Consider the following 26,545-nt stretch of genomic DNA (forward strand, 5'->3'; position numbering starts at 1 on the left):
TGTATGATCTTTTATTTGCACTACATACGGGGTGCAGTATATTACTATTAGTGGTACTGATTATTGGTGTTATTTATTTATTAGATTTCATGGCCCATGTATCACACATAGGTATAAGGACTAAAAACTGTATTTACTGACCTTTTATGTGCACTACGTAGGAAGTTCAACGCCATTAGAGATTTAGCCATATTTCCCTAAAAGAACTGCATTACAAATATACTAATAAATCCCATTCAAACTTGTTTCACAAATACATGGACATACCAGATTACAATTCTACGCACTTGTGATAAGACAGCACTGAATGGGAAACTTTAATAGGTGCTGCTGAATTAAGTTAATCCGCGGAGTCCCGGGTTACATTAGAGTCTCTTTGCCCTAGTTGCCCCGGTTGCCCCATGCTGATGGGCTCGGGGCTGCTAGCCTTTCTCTCTCTCTGCTCCCTCTCTTTCCCTCTCTCTCTTTTTGCTCCACTGGGGAAGCTCCCAGCTCGGCTCTCCATCCGCCATTTTCAGCACATTGAGAGGCAGGTAGACCCCCCAAAAAAGCACCTTCCCTTCCCAGAGCCGGCCAAAACAACAGGTAAGTGTGGAGGAGAGGAAAGCACGTTGACTTTCGCTGTTATTTGAAGGCGGCCAGCAGAAAGCCTTCAGTGTGCGATTACAAAGCGGAGCTCCATAGAGTTGCACTCAGAAGAGCAGGACAACAATAAAAACGTGTTTGTCCTGCGAGCTTTTAGCGATGTGGGCTAAACCTGAGGGGAAAAAACCTTCCACCAAAATAAAACTTTTCTCCCTCTCGAATCTGAAACGCCTCACAGTGTAAACGCTGAACGCCGGAGCTAAACGCCGCTGTGGAATAAGTGATTATTTACCTTTATCACTTACAACTGAGGATATAGGTAGAGTCAGTGCTTTGGCCAGGCTGTGTGTGCGTGTGCAGGAGCAAGTCTGAAACTGATGTGAGTGGCTTGTGGGATTAGCCTAGTGTTCATGAAAAACCTTTCAGCAACATCTCAGATTTCACAGCCATCAACGTGTCTGGAGTTTGTGAGCAAAACTCATTTGCTTTGGTTTTATTTTGGATGGGTTGTTTGGATTACAGCTATGTTGAACGCATATATACACATAAATATACACCTATGTGTCTTGTTTTGGTTTCAGACCACTAGCTAACTATGCCTTATCTGGTGGCTAGCTGACTGTAGTATTGGGTAAACTAGCTAGGCTAAGTGATGAAAGCTTTTAGGTCTTCAGCTTCTTTTTCTTTGTCCAGGCCATCGCTATCAACAGTACACATTATAAAAATAATAATAATAATAATGAAAGCCGGTTTAAATCCGTGTTTTACTATTCCTTTTTTTGAAACCGTCCATCATGTTTCACTCAGATGCTGAGGGAGGCTTGCTGGGAAATGGAAATTTCTGGATGCTTTGAGGGTTTCATGAATAATGTCAATATGGCGGGTCCATTTATTGATATTTATTGTGATTTAGACTTTAATAGACATTGGATATGGTTGCTTCTGCTTCCTAAGATGTGGATATCCCAGATTTGATTGTGTTTTCTTTGTTTATTGATTGAGAAAGTGACGAGGCCAAGCCCAGTGTCGGCCTGCTGTTAATCTAGCAATCCTGGATCCAAAAAAACAAAAAAAAAACACCAAAGAAATCCGGTAGCTAACTTTTTGGTGGGTAGTTATGCACTTTAGCAGAAAAATAGAGTTGTAAAGGCATTATTTGGTCATTTAAGCAACATGTTAGCCAGGTATTATATAGATTTCATGAAAATGTGTACAGAGGTTCCATTTGAATAAATTATATTACATCAACACAATTATAGCCAAACATAAGTAAATTGACAAAATAAATCAACAAAATGTCTTTCAATGTAAAAATTATCTACAAATTTGAATCTTCTAAATTCAGTGCATTAAATGTCACCTTAATCTTAACTTGCTTGACTTCTTTTAGTCTGTGTGTGTGTGTGTGTGTGTGTGTGTGTGTGTGTGTGTGTGTGCGCGTGTCCCAGCAGCCCGCAGCAGCTGTCTTTGACCTCCAAACTTGCGTAACAGCATCCCATCCGAGCATCTCTGTGTGTCATGCTGTCTGCACAATTTTCTCTTATTCCCTTTAACAGCCGTCCAGTGCTGGTGACAGTTTTGCTTCTTTTCAGCAGGCTTGTCTTTTCATCTACTAGGAAAAAACTGCAATTTCTTGGCAACCCGTTGCTATTAAAGGAATATTTCTGGACCTGTATCCTTGGCTCGATTACCCCAGACCATAATTTTCCTTTACTTAATGGTAAATTGTAAAGAACTGAAAAATACTGGCTCAAAACTCACTCATAGTGGAAGCTAGATACTTCAGCATCTGTACAAGTGTGCTCTTTTTCTTTTCTAAGTACAGGCAGATTATCTGTGGCAATTGACAGGTTTTTTTTTTTTTCTTACTGATGTGACAGGTAAAGTTAAGGTAGAAAATGCTGGAGTATTCCTTTTAATAATATAACAGTGGCCGGTTTCTGCAGGTCATAGGGTTGTGTAGCACTTTGAAACAAAGGGTTCCTTATATCAGTGTAAAGCTAGGCCAGTCTGTGCGGGTGAGATTAAGGAGCTGTGGGCTATTGTGAAGGTTGTTGGCCCTGGCTGAGAGGTTAAATAGATTAATATAATCCAATTCAATTTTACTCCACATGGACCACAGGTAGAAAAAATACATTTTGTCTTGTTTTGAAAGTTTTGACTGCAAACACATGCATTTGTCAGCTTCTGCTGGTGTGAGTTCATGTCAGTTTCTTCTGTATTATACATATGTCCTCATTTCTCCCAGTTGTGGAGGAAACTTACCCTAGTTTGCCACAGGGTACGAGTACATACGTAAATTCCATAGCAGTGTCTTTACATTAAAATTAAAAACCAAGCTTTTTTTCTCTTTTGTTATAGTTGCTTTGGAATTCATCTGTAGATGCCTGTTGCAAATCAGGAAGTACAGCCCCATTTCCAAAAAGTTGGGATGCTGTGTGAAATGGAAATAAAAACAGAATGCATTGATGTGCAAATCATTTAAACCCTATATTTAAATTGAAAATAGTACATAGACAACATATCAAATATTGAGAACTGAGAAATGTATTTATTTATTGTTTTAAATATATGCCCATTTTGAATTTGATGCCAGTAACATGTTTCAAAAAAGCTGGTTACAGGTTACAGGGCCAGTTCCCTTACCTCCAGCCCACGATTTTGGGCCCTCAGGTGGCACTGCATTAAAAACAAATATGATTTTGTTGTGGAAATCACTGCATGGGCTATGGAACACTTCTGAAACCACTGTCTGTGAAAACTGTTTGCTGCTGCATCCACAAATGCAAGTTAAAACTTTACCACGCAAAGAAGAAACGAAACAAAAAAGAAAAAGGGGGAACCAGAAATGTCGCTGCCTTCTCTGGGCCCAAGCTTATTTAAGACGGACTGGCAAAGTGGAAAAGTGTCCTGTGGTCTGACAAATCAAAATTTGAAATTCTTTTTGGAAATCATGGACACCTACAGGCTGGGCTAAAAAGAGAGGGATCATCCAGCTTGTTATCAATGCACAATTTAAAACCAGCATCTGTGATGGGATGGATGCACATGGCACGGATGACTTACATATTTCTGAAGGCAACGTTACTGCTGAACAGTATATATAATTTTGGAGTAACACGTTCTGCCATACAGATGACATCTATTTCAGGGAAGACCTTGCTTATTTCAGCAAGACAATGACAAACCACTTTATACACATTACACCAGCCTGGCTCCATAGTAAAAGAGTCTGATTTCTACCATAGTAAACAGGCCCGCCTGCAGTCCAGAACAGGAAAACATTTCACTTTCACAACTACAGCAGTCGGGCTTCTCAGTTCCCAGTCAGAGTGTTAAAAGAAGAGTTGATGCAGCACAATTTTTAAAAATTTTAAATGGGCATATATTTTTCAAAAGACACTAAAATTTCTCTGTTTCATTTGATATGTTGTCTATTATTTTCATTATAAAAATATGGTTTTCATGATTTGCGTATCATTGCATTCTGTTTTTATTTACATTCTGCAAAGCATCACAACGTTTTTGGAAATGGGGTTGTACCTTAAGTGGAGGCTGTTCATTTAGTCGTATGCAAAAGTTTGGCTTCCCTTGTTACATGTTTTGTTGATTTTCTAAGTGAAAATAAGTACAGACCCTCTACAGAGAACACACTTCTGCACATTTTTTGCACAGTTACTTTTTTTTTTTTTATTATTTAACAATAAAAAAGATTAATATGGCCTGTACAAAAGTTCTTCCACTTTTTATATTGTATGTTCTTGTGTTTTTGTCCATGTAAATAATTTATTTATATCATAAATTAATATAAATGAAGCTAAAAAGCCATTTTATGGTTCTCTGTAGAGCTCTCTCTGTAGTAGTTACTATGTATTTTTAGTGACAGTTGTATGTTGTAAGCCATACGGCAATTGGAATGCATTATAAAAAATGTATTTGTGCACATCATGCTCTCCTTTTCGTTCAGTTCTGTAATAGGATGGGCTGTGGTATGTGTTTGTCAGCTTCAACTGGAACGTGCTACAGATGTTCAAACAGACAGATGGGATGTAACTTAGTATATGGTCTGACTCTGGGGTAATGATAGAAAGCATGTAATGACTGTAATACCCTTGATAATGGCTGTTGTGACGGAGAGTGTCCCTGTAGTAATGAGTAGCATCTGCTGTCTGTCTCTGTAATCCACTCACGCTTTGGTCAGTGCTACTTAGCTCACAGCCCTTAGAGACTGAAAAACCTTTGAAAAGTTTCACAAAGTATAGTTTCTTAATTAGGTGTGTAATTTATGCCTAATAGTGCAATAGAATAGTGTCTTTAAGTAGTGTCTTATTCCTCTTCATTAGTCGGTAAGCCTTCATTTTTCACTTATGGATCCTGGTAATGCTAACTGAACTGTGAAACACTTTGTCAAACACTCATGCTCTGTGTGCAGCTACAAAAGAGACGATAACACTTCATTGAGAGATTAGAGCCTATGTCTCCATTTTGATGATCAGCAAACAAAAACAAAAAAAGTCCCACAAAATGGGATAAAGTTGATAGTTTGGCAAAAAGTCAAACATACACAATTTTCCCTTCACTGCAGGTGTAGTTGATCAGCATGTTTGGTATTTGATATATTTCTCTTTTGTATTTTGTACTATGTACTGTACTATGATGAGACCATCAATGTGTTAATATAGATGCTTGTGTACAAAAGAGCCCAGATTTTACAGTTTTCTTGTATTTAGTTTTTTCCCTGATTTATATGTGCTTTTATGTACTGTAAACAGAGGGAATTTATTTGAACATTTTCCAACATCTCTTTATCGCTTACAATTAAATAGGCTGCTTTGGTTACTGTGACTTTAAGACAGCGCTTAAAAAAAATCACACGTGAAACATAATAAGCATGTGTGGTTTTAAGACACCATAAGTGATCACTTATTATTAACATGACATTACATGTGTTTACCTTCTTTTTAAACACTTTACACATCAAATATATGTGACTTTTTTGTAAGGGTGATGTAAATTTCCTCTGTTCTGATTGCCTGCCCCATATTGGCTGCAGCAATTTTAAATAGTGTCTAACTAGTGTCCAGATTAGGGCAGCAGCTATTTGAAATAATCCTTGATAAATTTGCTAAATGAATCTGCTGCCCTATGTAAGATTATGGATCTGGTGGACCTGATTTATACCTCTCTGGTTCAAATGTCTGTTGGAAGAATGTTTTGTAATTGCAGTTGTGCTTTGGTCCTCTTTCCAAGTGGATGCATCTAATGATTTACAAGTGCGTTGAAAGAGTATTCATAGAGAATTCAGTCAAAACTGGTCAAGTACACATCCTCCAAGGATGTCAACAAAATATCTACTATTGTCATCATATTTCCAACAGTGTAATTTTGATTTTGCATTTCAGACCTAAACATGGAGGCAGACCTTCTTTTTGACTTTTTGTGTGATGTCAATATTTAAATGTTCATTAAATTTCAATAAAACGTTATTAAAAAGCAAAATGAATACATATCAAGCAAACAAAAATACACCTATAAAGATTTTTTTCTGTTCAGTTATTAAAAGGATTTTAAAAAAATTATTATAGAATTTGAGTTAAAGATAATATTCAATCAAGTATTCGAAAATAAAAAATATTTAATAGTGGCTGCCCTTGTCTCGATGACGGCAACCCTGTAGGGAGTGCTTTGCTGTGGGTGCTGCTGGATTTTGGACTTCTTTAATTTTGCCTGATAACATCCACTGATTTTTGCCTTCTTCTTGGCAGAGGATCAACCATGCTCCTTTTTTTTTTTTATCAGGGCTTGGGACTGGTAATGGCTCTGTGTTGTATCTCATTTAAAAAGCAGTCCAGCCTGAAACACTATTTATAACTTCTAGGCTTGATAGGTGGATATATATGTTAATGCATTAGTTTTCATGACACACATTTTTGTGGGGGTTGACATCTCCTTGAATTTAAATCCCACCTTCCTTATATCCCCACCAATTAGCATTACCTAAATCTTCACATACTTGCCTCAAGCCATGTCAGATTGCCAGTTTGTAAAAGAAGACCTTGTGTTTTTTTTACACTATAGCCTGTTATTTATAAAAATGGACAAAAGTACAAATGCAATTGAAGTTTTAAGATGACGACTACTATTTTTAGCTTTGCTATGTGCTTTTGTCCTTTTTTTATAGTTTGTCAAGCTGTGTCAGAAACCACATTAGCGAGTCTGTTAGAAATTACTTAGAGACACAGTTTGAGGCCAGCATGCAATGATTTAAACATGCGGTGTATTTCATTTGGGGTAAAGTAGGGCAAATGTGTGAATTAGATTTTTCTGTATCTGTATCTGTATTTTGAAACATTTCTGTTTTACCTGGTCCTGCTTGACTAAAACTTCTAGTTTGTTTTTTTGCAGAACCCGTGTAAAAGGTAGAGTCTGTGAAGTTGAGCTTGAATGAAGTCTTCAGGTAGGACTCATTCTTCAGATTTGCAAGTGTACCTATAAATATGACACCAACATATGTTTGCTTAGCTCTCAGTTTCTATGTCTGTGTTGTTTTTGTAGTTTTGTTTTTGGTGGTTGTATATTTCTTCCCAAGGTGGTAATGGCTGTATCTGGAGGGGCATGCGAAACATTGGATGATATTCCAGCCCATGTATGGAGAGGGCTTCCAGACAGCGTGAACCTGAGCCCATCTGCTGCCAATCCGAACCGTATAGGTAAATCATGAGCATGTTTTCTTTGTTTGCAATATTTTAATAGGCTACGAAATACCTTAAAATAAGTTGATATAGAGAAAAGCCATATTACACCTATAAGGATTAGTGCCAGTATCTGTGCTATGTTAGGAATAAGGCACTCAAACCTGTAAACCACCTTTGGGCCAAAAACGTTTCAATTTGTGCTTTGAAACATTTGCTTTGGAAAGCAAACTGTTAAGTCATTAGTAAGGCAAAACCTGTTCTTCATACTAAGAATGGCACTTTGATGAACAAAAGGCTGAACTAAATATACTCTCAGCGGACTAGCAAATAGCAATTTTATGCTAAAACAAAAGCCTTTGCAGGTTTTTTTCTTACTCCAGTGAATACTAACAGTGAGAAATAAACTTAACACAGTACATTTCAACAGAGGGCAAGGTGTCCCCAAACTTTTTCATACCTCCTCTCTCTCTGCCATTTTCAGCTTAAACTCCCTAGTGTGCATGATGAAGAGCTGAAAGAGACTGTGAATAATTCAAACCACAAGGGTGTAGGCGTTACTTTCTTTCTTTGGACTTTTGTCATCTCTTGCAGTCTGATCATTCTCTTATTTCCCTTGGCTAAATAGCTAGGGGTTGGTTAAGTTAGCACGTAGTAGTTTCCAGGCCTGTTCACAGACGTTTTTATGGACAGGGACTCAAGGGGGGGGCAACATGAATTGAACTATTTATTGTACTCACTTTTTTTTTTTAAACACACAATGCAATCATGTTTCAGATACAAATAAATATAGTTTTGAAACGCAGCCAAAAGCATTAACATAACTGGGATTTAAATCCCACTGACCGCACTAATCACTATGTAATATTTATTACATATAGTCAGTTATAACTCTGAGAGCCAACAGTCTCATATAATTACTTGTTTTTTTTTGTTTGTTTGTTTTTTTTATATAATAATAAAAAATTGGTGTAGCAAGTGAACACCCTTAGTGCCAAAAGGGTGGTTGTTATTCAAAATAACCACATTACGGAATGTGACACTATCTTAAAGAGATTAGTTATCAGTTCTGTATTGATGGGATTTCCAGTGCTGTGGTGATATGTGCAACTAAGAGTTACTGAGAGCCACAGGTGGTCGGTAGCGCACCAAAGAGGGTGCCCAAGAGTAATGAATCATGTAGAATCTAAACCAAACCACAAGCTCTATTCTCAGGGCGAGGCTAAGCCTTATCTCCCTGAAATGGATCTTGAAGAATAGCGGAGGCAATATAATATAGTTATTGTACTCACCAACCAAGTGGACACTTTTACAGTCTAAGGGGCTGGAACTCAAGCCCCCATTGGGGTCTGTACATGTGCCTGGTAGTTACAGTGAGGTATTGAGGAATTAAATTGTACATTTGTGAGAAACAAATAATAATAATAATTCTCCATTATTGACATTAATTAGATGAATATTGTCTTTATTTAACACAGACTAAACGTATTCTGATCAAGTAGTTTAAATGGTCATGGTCATTAATGAAAACAGCATGTAAATGTGTAAAATTAGAGAAATGATTATCACTACTATCGTGATAAATGATATTGTGCATCTTGGCTCATAGCTACAGCTAACATTTACATTGATGGTAGTATAATTACCATATAATTACTAGCTGGATTAGCTCCTACAATGAATTAATAATGTATAATGATAACTTGATTCTAACACTGTTAACATCATGCAATTCTTCGTGTTTGTTTGCATGGAAATCAAAATATTGTCAAACTGGCACATTGGCATTGTTCTTTTGGACAAGATTGTCAATTTGTCTGTCAAATGAAGAGTAGATCTCATGTACCAGCGTTTCTTTGTTTCATTTGCATGAATCCCAGAATTCTTTACCAAATGGAGGCATTCAAACTATGTATATGTGTAGCTAATTAAGGATGTTCTGTTTGTATATTCCATAGTTCACTACATCTATGTCTTTTCTGTTGTACAGGAAAGTGCAGTATGATCCCAGCTTATAATAAATAGATAATTGCTCTGATTTGTTACACTCTGCAGGTGTCTGGGCATCGAGCCTAATTCCTAAAGGAAAGAGGTTTGGCCCTTTTGTAGGAGAGAGGAAGAAGAGGTCTCAAGTGACCAGCAATGTTTACATGTGGGAGGTAGGTTAAAACTGCCCAAAGCAGTGAAGGGAGGGTTTACCTGTGCCTTAAGTTGAGGGGGTATAAATAGATTTAGACCCAAATTAGTATACAGTGCTGTTCAAAAGTCAGAGACTCCCTTTCATTTGTCAATTGGCCATTATGTCAAAATTATTTTCAGTGTTGGAGGGAAAAAGCAAAAAATTATATGTATTTAACAAAAAATACATAGAAGAATAACCATCTTTTTTCACTATTCAGTGAAACCACTCTTTGCCTTTATTACAGCTTTTATTCTCTTCTGGAGACGTGTTTTCAGCTTTTCAAAGAAATCTGCAGGGATATTTTTACACATCTCCAAAGTTCAGTCTTAGAAGTTGGTTGAAATTTCTGCTTCTCAAGTTTATATAATCACAAACACATTCAGTGGTGTTGAGGTCTGGACTCTGGATGGCCAGTCCATTATTCTGAGAAAACCAGCAGCTTCTTTCTTTGATCTGCAAATTTTCTTCCTGTCCATTTCTTTTCTCAGGAACGGAGTATTGACAGCTACTTGTCCTTTTAGACCCCTTGTGTTAAGTGTCTTATAGAAACTTGGATTTTTTCATGTCTGAAGCTGTTTTTACTGGAAATAAAGTAATTGAAGGGTGATCTCTGACTTTTTCACAATGCTGTACACCTAACATAGGTATAATGTATGTTTATTCATTTTATATGTTAATAATAAACTAGTGTATATTTACATACATTATGAGGCCAAAAATGTGCTCTCCTAAGGGTTTAATTCAGGTGTTTCAGCCACCCCATTGCTAACAGATGTACAAAATCAGTCACAGTCATGCAGTCTCTATAGCCAAACACTGGCAGTAAAATAAGAAGAGCTCAGTGATCTTGAACATGGCACTGTCATATGATGCCACCTTTACCACACATCTGCCCTGCTAGATATTCCTTGAAGTGCTATTGTGAAATGGAAGCGTCTAGGAGCAACAGCACTTGGCCACCATGTGGTACACCATGCAAACTCACAGAGCGGAGACACAAAGTGCTGAAGCTCGTTGCATGTAAAAATTTGTCCATCCTCTGTTGCATCACTCACTAGAGTTCCAAACTGCCTCTGGAATCAACATCAGCACAAGAACTGTGAATCTGGAGCTTAATGAAATGGGTCTCCACAGCCAAGCAGCTGCACGCAAGCCTAAGATCAGATGTGCAGGGCCAAGTGTCAGCTGGAGTGGTGTAAAGCACACTGCTACTCATTGGGTGTGGAGGAATTCAGTGGCCTGCACAGAACCCTGACCTTATCCCTACTGAATGCCTTTGGATTGAAATGGAACGTTGATTGTGAGCCAGGCCTTCTTATCCAACATCAGTGGTGGACCTCATAAATAAATAACCTCATAAATAAATAAAAAACCTCCTAAATGCTCTTCTGACTGAAGGGACACAATCTCGGAGGGGGCCAACTCATTTATTTGGAATGGGATGTACAATAAGCTTATATAGGTGTGATGATCAGCTGTCCACATACTTTTGATTATATAACATAGATGTGATCTACTGCAACTCAGCAGTAGCATTTTGGTGAGTTGATGTTGGCTTATGTAAACAGCCTACAGTACATGATTTAGTAACCCAGTTTCCAGTGAATGTCAAACTGCTTCCAGGGACATAAAGAAAATGCCGATTCATCTCTGGGTTGCCCAGAGCTGCTTAGTAGACATGAGAATTCATCGCCAAAGTGTTGAGCTGTTGCCTTAATAACAACAGTGCCACTTAAAAGGAAAGTTAAAAGGAAACCAGAAAGCTGTACTTTGAAGCCTCTGAAAGATAAAAATCAAAAGATATTATTAACAGAAATAACCAACCTGGGACAGATTTACACTGGGCACTTGGCCAAGATTTGACATGTGCTAATGTGACTAGACATGGTAAACCTACTCTGAATATTATACATTTCATTTCTGACCAAATGCCATGGCCAGATCTGATCTGTACACATTTACCCATGCATCTATCAAACGTGCAAAAACGTGTCAATTACTGGTCATAAATAAACCAAACATAGGTGTTGATCTGTGCACCATCATCCTGTATGTGCTAACCTAATGTACAGGGTGAGTCAAAAGTCACAGGACACCATTTTATTTCAGAAACAAAAGGGAAAATGACATCTGAATACCGCAGCAAGTAACAGGTGAGGGGGCCTATGTTTTAGGCTATGTCCGAAACATGGCCGCCATCTTGAAAGCCGCCATATTGGATCAAGGGCAAGTTTTTCCAATGGGAAGTTGGTCATGTAGCATATCAGAGAAGACCAGAATTGTCTCAGAAATTGATTGCCGCAACCAGATGTGCAAGTGTTCAATGTGCTGTCGCTGGTACTGAACACAGAGCTGAAGGCGCAGGATCCAGTTGTTATGAACTCGTGGAAGAATCTCTGGAGAAATGCTGTCACAAGCCTCCACGATGCGGTGCTGAAGGTGGTGTTTGTTGCAGATTTTCTCAGCATACACAATTTGTGTGAGATGACCCCAGAGATAAAAGTCAATAATAAAAAATAAAATAAAATAAAACGGTGTCCTGTGACTTTTGACCTGTATAAATATTATTTCACAGTAAATGGGAATTGTTCTTGAGGATGGCGTCTATCCCATTTCCAAATCCTCTGTACTGGTAACTACCAAAATAGAGGAAACGCTTTAGTCAGTGAGCTATACAAAACTGTGGAAAACTCACTAAACAAACATTTAAGCAAATTATGCTAGAGCTGTTTTTTTCTAAATTTGCTTTATATCAATCTTTATTTACAGAGCACCATTCATACGAGTAGCAGTATGCTTTCAGTTGTGAAAAAAAAAATCTGTTGCACAGTATCTTTTTACAATATCTGTGCACGGTCAGTTTCTACCTTTATAACTGCTCAAAACATTTTAATCACCTTTTTAGGTATACTTCCCAACTCGGGGATGGATGTGTGTGGATGCCACTGACCCCATGAAGGGAAACTGGCTGCGGTATGTGAACTGGGCGTGCTCGACTCAAGAGCAGAACCTGTTTCCCATGGAAAACAACAGGGCTATTTACTACAAAGTATTGAGGGTAGGAAACCTTCAGTTAGCCTACCTTACATGTGTATTATATATTATGATCAGGGGTGGAAAAAGTACAGAGAATACTTAAAGTGGCACTCTGACCTAAAACTAACATTTAATGTTGTCATGGAATGTTCTGTACCGGAGCATTGCATCCCTCGGCCTGATGGGTTTAACAGAATCCACCATTTATGTCCTTTTAATCTTTTCTTGCTTTAATTTCTTGCAATAATATTAACTGTCTGGCTTCCTTCTGCATTCGTCAGCTGGAGGAGAAATGAAAATCAAACAGCCTCAATTTATTTAACCATCTCAAAGCCTTTGTAGTTTTTCTAGTAGTAGTTCCTCCAACCTTCAAGAAACATCATCATTAGATGTCTGTTTTAACTAAAAATATTTCTCTATAGACTACTGTGGCAGGGGGTGAGGGGCATGGGTACAACAGATCTAGTAATGTTCACATTTTTCATTTTGGCTGGAGTGTCCCTTTAACTGAAAGTATGGGTACTTTGTCAGTCTCACTTGGTTAAAAAAGAAAGTACAGCACTAGCAATGCACTCAGATGAAAATAAGAGTATCTACATTTAAACATTTTTTATGTTGTAATAAAAACAGAAATTATAATTGCACAGGAGTACCTTGAAGGTTTAAATTAAAATGTAAAGAGTTTTTTTTATCTTTGAAATGTAATTGAATAAAACTACAGGTATTCAATTTTAGTTGTACTTAAGTGCAGTGATGTACGAGAAGTACTCTAATATTATCCACCTCTGTGCTTAAGTAACAAAGTACTGTCACTTAGTGTTTTCCACCCCTACTTACAGTACATTTCTTTTGATGACATTATTTGGGTCATACAGAGTTTTGTGTTTGAGTGGATTTAGGAAATAGTAGGTGGAAAAAAGGCCAGATGAATATCTTAAGTATTACTAATATATAGTATTACTAGTATAACCAGAAGTCCAGTTGCATTGACTTATTGTTACTAGACTGTTCAAGTAAAGCAAAAAATATTGAGTAAGCTTTACAGCCAGTGCCTGCTCTGGTTTCAGCTAAAACAAACGAACGTGGATACCTGAAATAATTCAGTAAATTTGACAGTCACTTTAATGTTCCTCAAGATGAGCTTCCCAGTAAACGCCTGACAGGCCTGTGTAGTGTGTTCAAATCACTGACCAACAAGCTTTCCTGTGATTGGCTGTTGTCGACTTCATCGCTTCCTCGCAGCCAATCGAACCAGGCGAAGAATTGCTGGTGTGGTACAATGGGGAAGAAAGCGCAGAGATAGCAGCCGCGCTGGAGGAAGAAAGGAGCAGCAGCTCGGGCAAAAAACACTCACCAAGGGCAAAACGAGGTAAAATATGGACCTTGTTAGCAAAGATTAGGCGCTACTGACTTATTTAATGCGATTATGTGAATAATAAATGTCCAAAAAATAATCGTAGTCCGTGTTTGATTCCGAGTTAAGCAGCTAGCTAGTTAGCGTTAGCCGCACTAGCTGGTTCCGTAACTGCCAACGTTACATGCGATCATGTTGAAACGGTTCGGATGAAAACGAAAAATGTACTATAAATACGACTTAATTATGGCGTAATAACATGTTAGCAGCATGCTCTGTCTTGTACAGTCACTCAGGTCTTCTTTCATTGACCTAGACAGCCTTGTTAAGTAAGGACTAAGTAAGAGCAGTGAGTGACCTTTACTGAGTTAGCTAGATCATCTGAAAATACAATTATATAGCTAACCAAGTTGACTCAGTTATTAAAATGTTAATCACTCTAACTCGTGTCACTGTTTTCTAATGGACGTAGTGATACGTTAGAGGAAAGCAGTGTAAACGATGCTTTTACTTAATGCTCCTGGGTTATGACTTTGTGAGGTTTGGCCAAACCCAAGTTGTTTATGCAACTCAACTTAATTCCGATTTACTTCATAGAGGCCTCCTATCCATACCTGATAATCTGATATTAAGATAAAATACGTGTCTTATCCGAGTCGCCGTCATGACAGGCTGGGTAAAAAAACTCGACGCAGTCACGTTAAAGTTGTAGCTATAGCTAGCTAGGTTAGTTAACTAACTACAGTCAGCTACCTTTTAGAGACCAGTGTTTCCAGGTCCAGTTCTTTTCCTGTTTTTAGCTCCAGGAGGACTTGATCATTAGCTAATGGTGGTACAGGAAAACTTAAACCTGTTCTAATGAACTACATGACTGGGGCTGAGAAACACTGGTGTAGGTCAAAGGGCATGCTCAGTGTGTTCTGCGGACAAAACGAATGTGTAATCTGGATTCAGTAGCAAAGCTGCAGACATGGTTTCATGCATCTGACTAAACAGCTAGCAGTAGTCTGAACTGTTTGAGAAGTGCATATGCGTTAGCCAGGACAGGACCTCTTAAAAACAGTCGTTTATAGCTCCATGTACTGTTCTGTGTTCTGTTCCTAGTGAGGTGTAAATGATTTCTGTTGTTGTTTGCGAATGCCCTGAACTAAGAGTTGGCGTTAAAGCAAGAAGGTAACATCACAGTACCTGTCTGCATTTTTTGTATGCATGTTGTGTGGCAATATTTACTTTTCTGATTTTTTTTTTCTGAAATTGTACTGAACAGAATGTACCAGCAAAACATTAATAACATTAGAGATAGCACAATACCACTTTTTCTTTTCTGATAGTGATATTGAAACTTCTGACTACTGATCAGATTTTTTCTTTCTTCTAAAAACTACAAACCTTTGAAATGAGCTGTTTGTAAGTTGAGTGTCTAATCTTTTTTGGTATATATTTGTTCTATATTTGGTTGGACTTTTTAGCCGACTTGGACTTTAGATAAAATCTCTTTGCTTTGAATGTCCTTATACCTTAATTTTGTATATTCAAACAAATGATTGTGCAATGCAGTTTGTCACTAATAAAACTGTCATAACACTACAAAAGCATTACCAAATGTCTTGATAGCAATTGTTTTGATACATACAATATTAGCTCATTTTGAATGTATCGTCTGACTAAAATTAATGACTATGTCCAAGATCTGCTCCATAATGTAATTTATCACAATAATGATGTATCTTACATGAACATTTATTACATATTGTACCAGACACTATACTAAACTTTAGCAGTTTTGCCATAATGTTATAATAATTCAAAGAAAGTTAAATATAAGAAAGTAGGGCTTATGATTTAGGGTGATTTAGAGAGGATATCTAGTTGTGATTTTTGTTACTAGCATTGTGAAAGTGGTTTAAATTGTGATTATTTTCTCTCAAGTAATGTCTAAGCTTGTTGTAAGTACATTTGAAAATATGGCAAATTTGTATCTACCTTGATTTTTTTTGTTTGGTAGCAATTTGGCAAAATGAAATGTGCTCTCAAGTGACTGATCTAAAAGAACAGTATGGAAGACTGCTTACTTGAAGATAGAATAAATTGGCAGTACAGTGAGAGCTTAACAAGTGTAGTCAGATGACTGATTAGGGAGTGTGTGTGTCTGAGCTATGAATCAGGCTTTGTATATTTGTACTGATGCTGCCAGATGACCTTGGCACAGCAGTAGCAACTGATAGCAGCTGACTGTTCCCTTGACACATTTTATTTTATTCTCAAATACTTAAAGGAAGTGGATTTCTTTGGTTAAAATTATGTCAAGTTTAAAAGTTGAAATAGATTTGTTTTCTGTGGATCCGTATGTCTTTGTTAACCCGTCTCTATGTGCTTGTATCAAAGGGCTGCACTTTATATTGTTTGTTGTTTATAAGTGCGATATTGGTCATTGCTATACTCATATACTACAATTTGCAAACAAGCCTTTCAACCAATCAGTTTTTTTCCCAGTGTGCTGTGAACATCCTAACCAATCACAATCCCAGATGAATTTCTGTTGGCGTTTTGATGAATCAGGGTATTCAGAAAAGCCATCTAAAGTGAATTATCAAAATAATGCAGAATGGTCTTAAATTTCTAATTTTCTTAATTGTACCAAACCCTGAAGTTTAAAACTTGAGATGTTTGTGGTATTCCCTTTTTAAATAGAAGCATGCATTTCCTGAATCATCAGATGCTTGTCATATACTCATGCCATTGCTGTAGCCTGGTGGGTTTAGTTGCGTTTGGAGGGAAAAGCAGTTCATGACAATCTTTGTCTTATTGACTTGCAAGTGTGACTTAACTTGGCTGGTGAGGTGTTATTGCAAAATATTAATTCTGATGTGTAAACCTTTGTAGTTTAATGGTTGGCATACAATGCTGGAGGTGTTACATGTATTTCTTTCACTACAACAAAGGAACATTTTGGAATTGTGTTTAATAGGGTCAACAGGGCTTGGAGATCACACTTCTTTACTCTTATAACTACATAACTTGCACACGTTTCATAGTACTTGATGAGTAATTCATGGTAGTTACTGAATAATAAGCCTAACATTTAAGGAGTTAATCAGTGACATCTAGTATGGAATGAACCTAGACTTATTTCACCTAGATTATTGTGAATGTTTGGCTGGGTTCAGTGTATTTTTTTCTTGAAAAATTATTGTTCTGCATTGAAAGTAGTCCAATGTATTTTTCTTCTCAGCAAGAAGGAGGCTGGTGGAAAAAGCCAGACAGGCTGGTTTGGGAAGATTATCTGAGGACAAGCCTTCGAGTGCATCTAAACCTACAGTTGCTGAGATGCGTGACTCAGAGGAAGGTTGGTTATTTTTGACTTGATTTTCGGAGACGATTTGTACTTTCTGGAAATCTGTTTAAAAAGTAAATTATTTTGTGTTGATTTAACCCCTTAATATGAAATGGTTTTGTATGTGCATTTGCACCTCAGTTACTGACTCTCTTAACAACATAACATTTACATTGGTTTTATGCTAGTTACTGATTAATATGTCTTGAGATGAAAAACTGAATAATAATCATACAGTTTAAGGGGTTAAAAGTGTGATAGCAAGTCCACTTCCAAATTAGATTTGGCAAAGTGATTTCAGTGTTTTTCCTGTTCTTTTAGGGGTGAATAAAGAGGAAGGTACACCTTCTGCATCTTCAGAGACAGCCCAGGAGTCTATAGCTTCTCAGGAGACACAGGACTCCTCTCCATCTCATGTTCCAGCAGTGGAGATGGAGCAGAAGGAGGGGGAGGACGTAGATCAGGGAAAAATGGAGCTGCCTCAGCCACAGAAAAGCCCAGAGCACCCTGTTGAGACAGAGTCAGCAGACAGGAAAGAACAGCCTGACCCACAATTAATTCCTGGCAACCCTGTCAAGGAAAGCTCCGTGAGTCCTTTGCGTGAAGCTGAGTTTATGTCCTCTTTGGTGTCTCCTGAGTTAGATGCAGAGGGGGATCCTGACTTTGAGGATGACGCACAGGGTGGAAATGGAAACCACCATTGCCAGCACTGTGAACGCCATTTTTCCACCAAACAGGGTCTGGAGCGTCACACTCATATTCATACTGTTGCAAATCACCAGACACATACCTTCAAATGCAAATACTGCACCAAGCCGTTTGGCTCTCAGGTAGGCAGGCGCAGACACGAAAGACGGCACGAGAATGGGAGTAAAAGCCTGAAAAGGCCATCTTCACTTGCAGGAACAGCTTTTCCGCTCAGTCCCACTAGGCTTAATGACTCTCCTCCAACCTCTGATGGTGTGACATCTCCAAGCCCTACCATTATGAGCTCTCAGAATGGTCCACCTCAGCAAGGCTCAGATGCTTCAAGTAAAGATGCTGTAGTGGAGCCTGAACAGACTTTCATTTTAGATGAGAATGGGGAATCAAAAGAACTACACCCTTGCAAGTATTGCAACAAGGCCTTTGGCACTCACACAAACATGCGCAGGCACCAGCGAAGGATTCATGAACGCCATCTAATGCCAAAAGGTGTTCGAAGGAAAGGAATTCTCTTACAGGACATGCCATCCCAACAGCAAGAGCAGGGCCCAACCACAGCACTCCAGAAGGCTTCTCCAAATGCCAGCCCACCTCCTATCTATGTACCCAGCGTGGACACAGATGATGAGGGAGAACGAGAGGAAGGCATGGTGGATATCTCCAAAAACATCTCTGAGAACCTCAGCCTTTACATAGATGGAAAGATCCTGTCCACAAACACTGTTAGCAGCTGTGAAGTGATAGAGGTTGACTCAAGTACTGCTGCATTGTTTGGTCTCGATGCAGTCATCTTGAATCCTAATCAGATTAGTCAAGCACTTAAAGTTGAAACACAGCCTTGTAACCCTGCAAACGAGCTTTCAGTCACAGCTCAGTTGGTTCCTAAAAGGAGAACTTCTACACCACCACTTCTTCCTACTGTGAAAACGGAATCTGAAACCATGTCATCTACTGCCTCTTCTTCATCTACTTCCTCTCAATCACCCTTATTGGTAGGCAATGTCTTCCCTCCATCCACAGAATCACTGGCCTTTCAAAAGGAAAAAAACATTTATCTCTCTCCTAAATTGAAACAGCTTCTGCAAACCCAGAACAGTCAGAAACCAACTCTTGCTCTAATTGCAGATAGTCGCAGATTGACTACCCCACTTTCCGTAACCTCCTTGCCTGCTGCTCAAGGGAAATTTAAAAGAAGGACTGCTTCCCCTCCTACCCCTGTACAAAGCAGCTCTTCACTGAGCCCTGAAAGCTCAAACATCGAAACAGCGGATAAATTTACCCTTAAGGTGCCAAAGGTCGAAAGCCATTGCACCGGCCAGTCCTGGACTTCATCCAACAAAGATCAGAGGGACTCCCTGAGTCCTACTGGAAAGGACTGGCCAGCTTCAATAAGTGGTGGCAATTCTTGCAATCAGCAGCCTCTTGACCTTTCCAGTGCTCTTAGCAAAAGAGAAGGCTACATAAGCAAAGGGCCTGGTGAGTCTGTGCTAGATTTAAGCATGCACCGTAAGGGCATGACTCATCATGAGACAAAAACAAGCATGTCTTTACCACCACATGTTAAGAGAAAGAAGCCCAACACCAGCATGTTAGAGAAAGTGCTAATGAATGAGTATGCAGGCCTAAGCTCCGCTGGAGAGGAAGGTTCTACTAGTCTTGGAAGCCCAGATCCTCACTCGTCTCCAGGCAGTGCCACAGGTGCATCCCCCACTAGTCCTTGTTCTAATTCAGAAAATCCTCAGTGTGATTCTTCTTCTCCTCCTTCCTTGACCCCTGTTACTATGAACCCTTCTTCTCCATCGTCATCTAGCTTGGCATCCTCTACACCTCCACCTCCTGTTCTGCCCACTGTCCCCTCACCACCACCTCTTACTCAGTCTCCAGACTCATCGTTTCCTAAATTATCTCCCAAACCTGTTGATCATCCACTAGAGGAAATGTCACGATCCTCTAATGTAACAGAAACATGTGATGATACAGTGAATCTGAACATTAAAGACTTGGACCAAACTGCTGAGCAGTTAGAACCCATGACTGATGCACTGCCTCAAAGTCCTCAGGACACAAAAAGACATTGTAAAGCAGATTCCTTTTCAAAATCTGAAACACTACTTAAGGGCTCAACCTCTGAATTTAAGCTTCATTTGCTAAAAAATGCAAATCATGCCGTTTCTTCCTGTGAAAGGAGTACTGACTCCGAATCCAGCCAAAGTAATTCCTTTGATGGAACTTTCCTTCCAGACCTCAATATTGAAACCGAGGGTTGTCAAAAACCACAGTCCCCTGACTCTCCTGTACATGTAAGTCCAAATTTGGTGTCACTCTTTCCATCGCACAAAGTAGAAGTATGTTCTTCTAATCTTGGGCCATTAGATGATAATAACAAGGCCATTAATGAACACGTAACTATTGAAAAGGCGGGTGAAATTGCAGCCGATACTGATAACATTTCATCATCAGCCTTATCCAGAGTGGCAGCAAATTCTTCTGATGCAGAAATGTTAGAGCAGGAGACATTTACAAAGAGCTTTGTATGTAATGTCTGTGAAGAGCCTTTCCACTCAATTAAAGGACTTAGCAGCCATATTATGCAGCATGCTTTAGAATGGCCTTTCAAGTGTGAGTTTTGTGTGCAGTTATTTGGAAATGCTACAGCCCTGTTGGAGCACCGCTCCTCTCTCCATGGAGTTGGGAAAATTTACGTTTGCTGTCTCTGCTCCAAGGAGTTTGCTTACCTCTGCAACCTCCAGCAGCACCAGAACGACCTGCATCCAGGCCAGAGTTGTGCTTACACCTCAGTTGAAAACGGCAAGCTCAGGCCTCAAAATTACACTGATCCTGCTCAGGCCGATATGGAGAGAAATTCCTTGCATTCAACCCCTGACACAACTGTAGATGTTGCCTCTCAGGATTCCACTGGGCTATGTAGCACTAATGACATTAAAAAGGAAGAAAACGATGATTTAGATGGCCAAGAGGACCCCACAGAAGAGTTGTACACTACAATAAAGATTATGGCGTCTGAGGCTGGAAAACCCAAAGGCCCAGATGTGCGCCTTGGCATTAATCAACACTACCCCAGCTTCAAGCCTCCACCATTCCCTTACCACAATCGAACACCTGCTGGCTCTGTGGCATCCGCAACTAACTTCACCACCCACAACATCCCCCAGACATTTAGCACAGCAATCAGGTGCACCAAATGTGGCAACAGTTTTGACAACATGCCAGAACTCCACAAACACATCTTAGCTTGTGCAAATGCTAGTGATAAGAGGCGGTACACTCCGAAGAAGAACCCCATTCCTTTAAGGCAGATAGTGAAACAGCTTCAAAATGGTGTCATTTCAACCAAAGCAGCAGCAGCAGCTACTGGAGGGCAGAATGCCTTCCGTAGAATGGGTCAACCCAAAAGGCTTAATTTCAGCCAGGAGATACCCTCCAAGCTAAAACTGACTGCTTTGAACAAGAAGAAAAACCAGCTTGTCCAAAGGGCAATATCTCAGAAGAACAAAGCTGCTGCTGCTTCTATAAAGAAAGCTTCTGTTCAGGTTAAGGAGGAAGAACTGCCTATCAATGTATGTCCATATTGTAGTCGGGAATTTACATACCCTGCCAGCCTCTCGAAGCATGTTGCATGCAGTTGTCCTCAAAAACCAGTTGTTAAGAAAAAGAAAGGAGCATTAATGCCTCAAGACAAAAATATGAATCTCCGGAGTCGAGCCACAGATTCTGAAGTCAAACAAGAAGCTGACTTGGGTGTTGCTGTGCGGCCTCTGGTGAAAACACGGACCCGGAACTCAGAGCCGTTAGAGAATGAAGTTACAACAGCAAACAAAGGTAAAACAGGGATGCCTCAGGTACGTGCCAAAAGGCCTGCTTCCAATACCTCTAATATAGACAGCATGGCACCCAAAAGCAAGAAGGGCAGAAAGAGCAGCACTCACTCTCCAGTTCCAATGTCCTTGCCACCGGTTATTATGAATGATGCTGTGGCACGGCCAGCCTCTAAAGCTCAACGTGGCAGTAAAGACATGGCCCCAAAGAAAGAAGTGGAGGCCAAAGTGCCAGTCCAGATTAAAAAAGAGGAACGATTCTCCAAGAAGATGCGGGAGAGAGTGGGTGGTCCAGTTACACGCAGTCTGCAGATGGCTAATGCTGAGGCGAAGAATGAAGACCCTCCGAATAATGAGTCTGGACCTGGGGAATAAAAGGTAGGAGATTTTACAGAACGCTGAGTATTTTCTGCCTGTCAAAAGTTTGCGGGAATTTGCCTAGCTTTTCCAAATGTTTCAGGCCTCTTGAACCTTGTTTTTAATGGAAAGCAAGTGAACAAATCTGCATTTTCCTTGCCAGTTCACATATGTGATATATATGTCATTTTTATAGTCCTGCAAATCTGAAGTATTTGCTGTTTTGGCATAATTTCCTTAAAAAAGGCCAAAGACCATAGCCACCAAACCAGCATTCACCGCCACCTCCACAGTTTTCAACGTGACTTCTATTATTAATTATATTACACTATTTATTACACTATTTTGAATGGAAACAAGAATAAATGTGCCAGGATGCCATGTTTCAGGTTAATCATGTTTTGAAGCCCTAGATTGTATAGGCAAGTAAAAACCTAGTTAGTTCAGTATTTCAGTTAAACTGGTACCATGATGTTCCATCAGGATGAATGTTTGCATCCCTTTTGGGATGAGTTCTTGGCTAAGCTTAAAAAAACTGTGAAATTTGTAGGTTAACTAGATTGGTGGTGCTTCAACTAGAAGCATTAAGTTGTTTGCTAAGTCAGCAAGATGCAAGCGAATTGAAACAGGTTTTTGAGTATGAACGTACCTTTACCCTTACCATTAGAATACATCCTGCTGCATCCTGGTCGGTAGTTGGCCTGCAATGGTCACTTTGTGTTCTCTGACACCAGTGCCCCACTCAGCATTTGCCATTACTGCATGAAATTAGCCATAGAAGCCATATTGAGACTATAGAGAGTTAGAGTAGCATTAACGCCTCAAGAAAAAAATATGTCAAGCCACAGACTCTGAAATCAAACAAGAAGCCAACTTGGGCGTGGCTGGCCGGCCTCTGGGGAAACTGCAGGCCCAAAACTCAGCCATTAGAAAATGAAGTTAAACCAGCTTGCAAGGGTAAAACCAGGGTGTCTCATGTACATGCCAAAAGGCCTCTGGTACAGATAGTACAATGCCTCACTCTGCATTTTGCCATTGTCACTAGAAAACCACATTAGATAGAAAGAAAGGTTTGTGAAACATTAGTAAAACGATTGCAAGCGTGATGGATGTTTTTATTTTGGTAGATTAAAGAAGTAGAGCGTAATAATTAACTGAAATTTATTTATGTGTTCTATAGTACTGCTCTGCTAGGTGATGCCGTACAGTCACACATAGAGATGGGGAGCTGATTCCAAAAGACTCCAGACACATCTGAGAGTCGGAGTCAACTCTTCGCTGGTCTCTAGTCTCATGATGCTGTGTTATGACCAATTCAGCTGATGAGTTTTCTCGTTTGAGTGTGCAGAAAACAACACTTAACTCACAGATGAGAACATTCTGGGGTAAAACACTATACAAAAACTGAATCAAAACATTTTTTCACCCTCTTATCGCAGATGCCTTTCAAAGAGCACAAAGTATACCGAAAAAAATGTAAATATGAATGTAAAATGTAGTTATATAAAATATAAAACAAATGAGCAAAGCTGGGCATATTTTCAATAACTTTACCTAGGATTTTACCTCCTTGTTATGATGTCAGCAAACATCAGAATTCAAATGTCTCAGCTGTTTAAACCAAATTTGAATTTCAATATGTCCTTGTAACGGTTCTGAACGGTGGTGGGGGGGGGGGTGGGGGGTGCAAGGGGCAGGGGGTGAAGGCAGAGAGCTCAAACAAAAATAACACTCGGCTTTTCAGCCTGCAAAAATAAGGCCTGACTCGCAGGGAACTTTTCAGTCGCCTTTCTCTTTGCTCCGCTCAGTTGGTTCGGCTCTGCTAACTTCTGCTTTCGCACCTTCATGGGGTCTCCTCTCTTTGGGCTCTGCTGCCTCCTAAAGGAAGAGATGACTATAAGGAGGCTGGCAGAAACAAAGCACAGGTGAGCATCATCAGCTACTTGGCCTGCTGGTTCAGCTGGACCGGCTTCTCCGTCCTGCACTTGATGCTCGGCCACACCCCCTTCTCCAGCGTCCTTTTAACTCTAGCGTGGAAAAGAAAACCATGATTATTTTGGCAAATCATTGTCAAAACATTATTTAGGGAACTCTAAGGAACACACTTTGAAGAATATGAAACTGAGTGTTGAAACTAAATATGCCCAAAGTATTATCACATAGTTTTATGCTAACAAAATCTTTGCAAGGACTTGAATTGAAATGTAATGGAAAACTGCAAAAGGTGGCAGTATCCCAAACTTGTAACGGCAGAGTACATATGGGTAATGATGCTTGCATTGTTTCACTTTCTTATTTTCTTTTTTTTTTTCTTTTTTCTTTTTTTTTTTTTAGGAATCTCTCTTGAATCCCCCTGATATCTTGGTAAAGCTCAGTGGACTTTAGAGAAACTCCAAGCAGGACCGCTGGTGAGAGACATGCTGATGAACTTGATCTTCTTGAATTGGATTATTAGATGGATCGGAAAAATATTCAAAGACATCAGGAGCCTTATCTCTACTTGTGTGCTTCAGTTTGGCTGACAGGAGCATGTTCTAAATGCACTTTTCATAAATGAGCCTTTTGTTTGGTTGTGCAACCCAAAAAAGAAGAGAAGGACTGTAGATTATGAGGAATATATATATATATATATATATATATATATGTATCTATATCAAAAGGAATATTACTTGATTTATAAATAATGGCCCTGCGGTTCCGTTAAGAATGGTGGCTGGTTGTATTGCAAAAAGGCAATCATTTATCACTTGTTAACACGGCTGTTTTTGGTATTCCGTGCGCTTATTTTCATTTCTTTGTCCTTTGTGTTCTGTGAAATTTTTAGCATTCATCAGTCTCTTACTGCATGTGCTATGTATACAGTATAGCTTGACTGACCCTTTTATGTCAATACTCTATTTTGTCCTGCTCTTCTTTTACAAATGCAAAAAGAAAAAGAATATATATGGATATTTAATTTAATGTTACGCTCCATAGGGAATGCAATATTTGTTGAAATGAAGCTCTCGCATTAGGGGAGGTTGGCTCTCTCGCTCTCTCTTGCTTTTTTTTTTTTTTTTTTTTTGTGAACACAGTAATGAAAGCTGTTTGATACAGTCGGAATGAGTGGGCGATGATGGTCTGCTGTATGTATGATATTATATCCTTGCCTGAACAAGCCAACCCTTAAGCAGTTTGTGGTTTTGTCAGTACTTTTTATAATTCATAGCATTAACAGCAGGGCTGCTGGCCATTATAACTACACTAAAGCATACAACTGAGCAAAAACACTGAAGAGTAGCGGAAGATTGCTTATTCTCAGATAAAACAAACATACGAGGACATTAAAATAGTGCCATGATGGACATTATATTATATAAATGTCTGCTTGACTGTTTTCAGATGAAACTTACTTTATGTAGGCAAAAATTTACCTTGAATGAAAATCCAGAATAATGTATTATTTGGGCTGCAAAAACAGTATGTTTTGATATAAAGCTTTTGTAAATGCATTGTTTTTCCTCCATTCTTTTTAGTAGGGCTGCCAAAATGGGTTTTTGATGATGTTACACACTGATTGCTGATATCAAGGGTGGATTCATGAAATGATGAATAAGACCAGTGTGGATGATGGTTTTTGTTTATGAATTTTGTGAAATTACACTGAAGCTTTTAGGAAAAATAGCTTATATTTTACACATTTCCAGGTATGATGTAATGACAAGTTTATGAGTTCATATGTAACTTGCCAAGCCTACAATAGGGATGGTTGTGGTCATTGAGATATTGCAATTGATCTTGGTATTCAGTTCCCTATCTATGTTCATGGGTATTCAAGAAATAGTCATGTTTACATGACTTTTGTACATATTTTTTATGTACATATGTAAATCTTTCCCCAAATAAAAATAGTTATAAATAGCAAAAAATGTATTAAGCTGTAATTTGCTGAAAGTATTATTTAATCAATGTATGAATGTCTGTGAGAAGCCTGAGTGATGTCAAAATGCAGACAGCTTGAAGCTCATTCATGGTGTAGGCTTGCATGGAGTGTTGAATGAGACAGCAGAATTACTTTCCAACTGTAATAGACTAATTGGTTTCTGTTGTGAATGACCTCAGGTTTAGAGCTGCTTTCGATTCAGGTGATCATGAGAACCTAATCCACTGTCTTGATAACTGTGTAGACCTCTCACACACAGACTTGGAAAGGTGAATATGAAATATGCAAAAATGCATCATCAAAAATTGTAGGGCCTTTGTTATTCTCTTTGCATGTTATCTCTCAGTAAGGTAATCAGGAAACACTTAATTTTTATAGCTGTGTTCATATGGAATTATACATTTCCAATCTTTCTGATGGTCAAGACAGAAATACAAAACTTGGGTGTAATCTTAGACTTGGAGATGTTTTATTCTGCATGTACATGCAGTTACTAGAACAGCTTTGTATCAGTTGATAAATATTGCTAAATTTCAAACTTG

The 26,545-nt window shown here is 39.0% G+C and overlaps 1 protein-coding gene across 2 annotated transcripts; it reads left to right on the top strand.

The window, feature by feature from the left end:
- Positions 1-507: 507 nt before the first annotated feature.
- prdm2b (PR domain containing 2, with ZNF domain b) lies at positions 508-26,545 on the top strand. 2 transcript variants are annotated; one of them, XM_017692865.2, is made up of 9 exons: positions 508-585; positions 6,991-7,042; positions 7,175-7,295; positions 9,333-9,436; positions 12,365-12,517; positions 13,738-13,864; positions 17,082-17,195; positions 17,505-22,102; positions 24,416-26,545. In XM_017692865.2, the coding sequence occupies exons 3-8, from the start codon at positions 7,181-7,183 to the stop codon at positions 22,097-22,099; spliced, it is 5,208 nt and encodes a 1,735-aa protein (XP_017548354.1). In that variant the 5' UTR covers positions 508-585; positions 6,991-7,042; positions 7,175-7,180; the 3' UTR covers positions 22,100-22,102; positions 24,416-26,545. The 2 variants fall into 2 exon arrangements, with proteins under 2 accessions (XP_017548354.1, XP_037388100.1); XM_037532203.1 differs by having other exon boundaries at positions 511-585; positions 7,141-7,295.

This window comes from Pygocentrus nattereri, chromosome 21 (genome assembly GCF_015220715.1).
Source record: "Pygocentrus nattereri isolate fPygNat1 chromosome 21, fPygNat1.pri, whole genome shotgun sequence".
NCBI classification, from domain to species: Eukaryota; Metazoa; Chordata; class Actinopteri; order Characiformes; family Serrasalmidae; genus Pygocentrus; species Pygocentrus nattereri.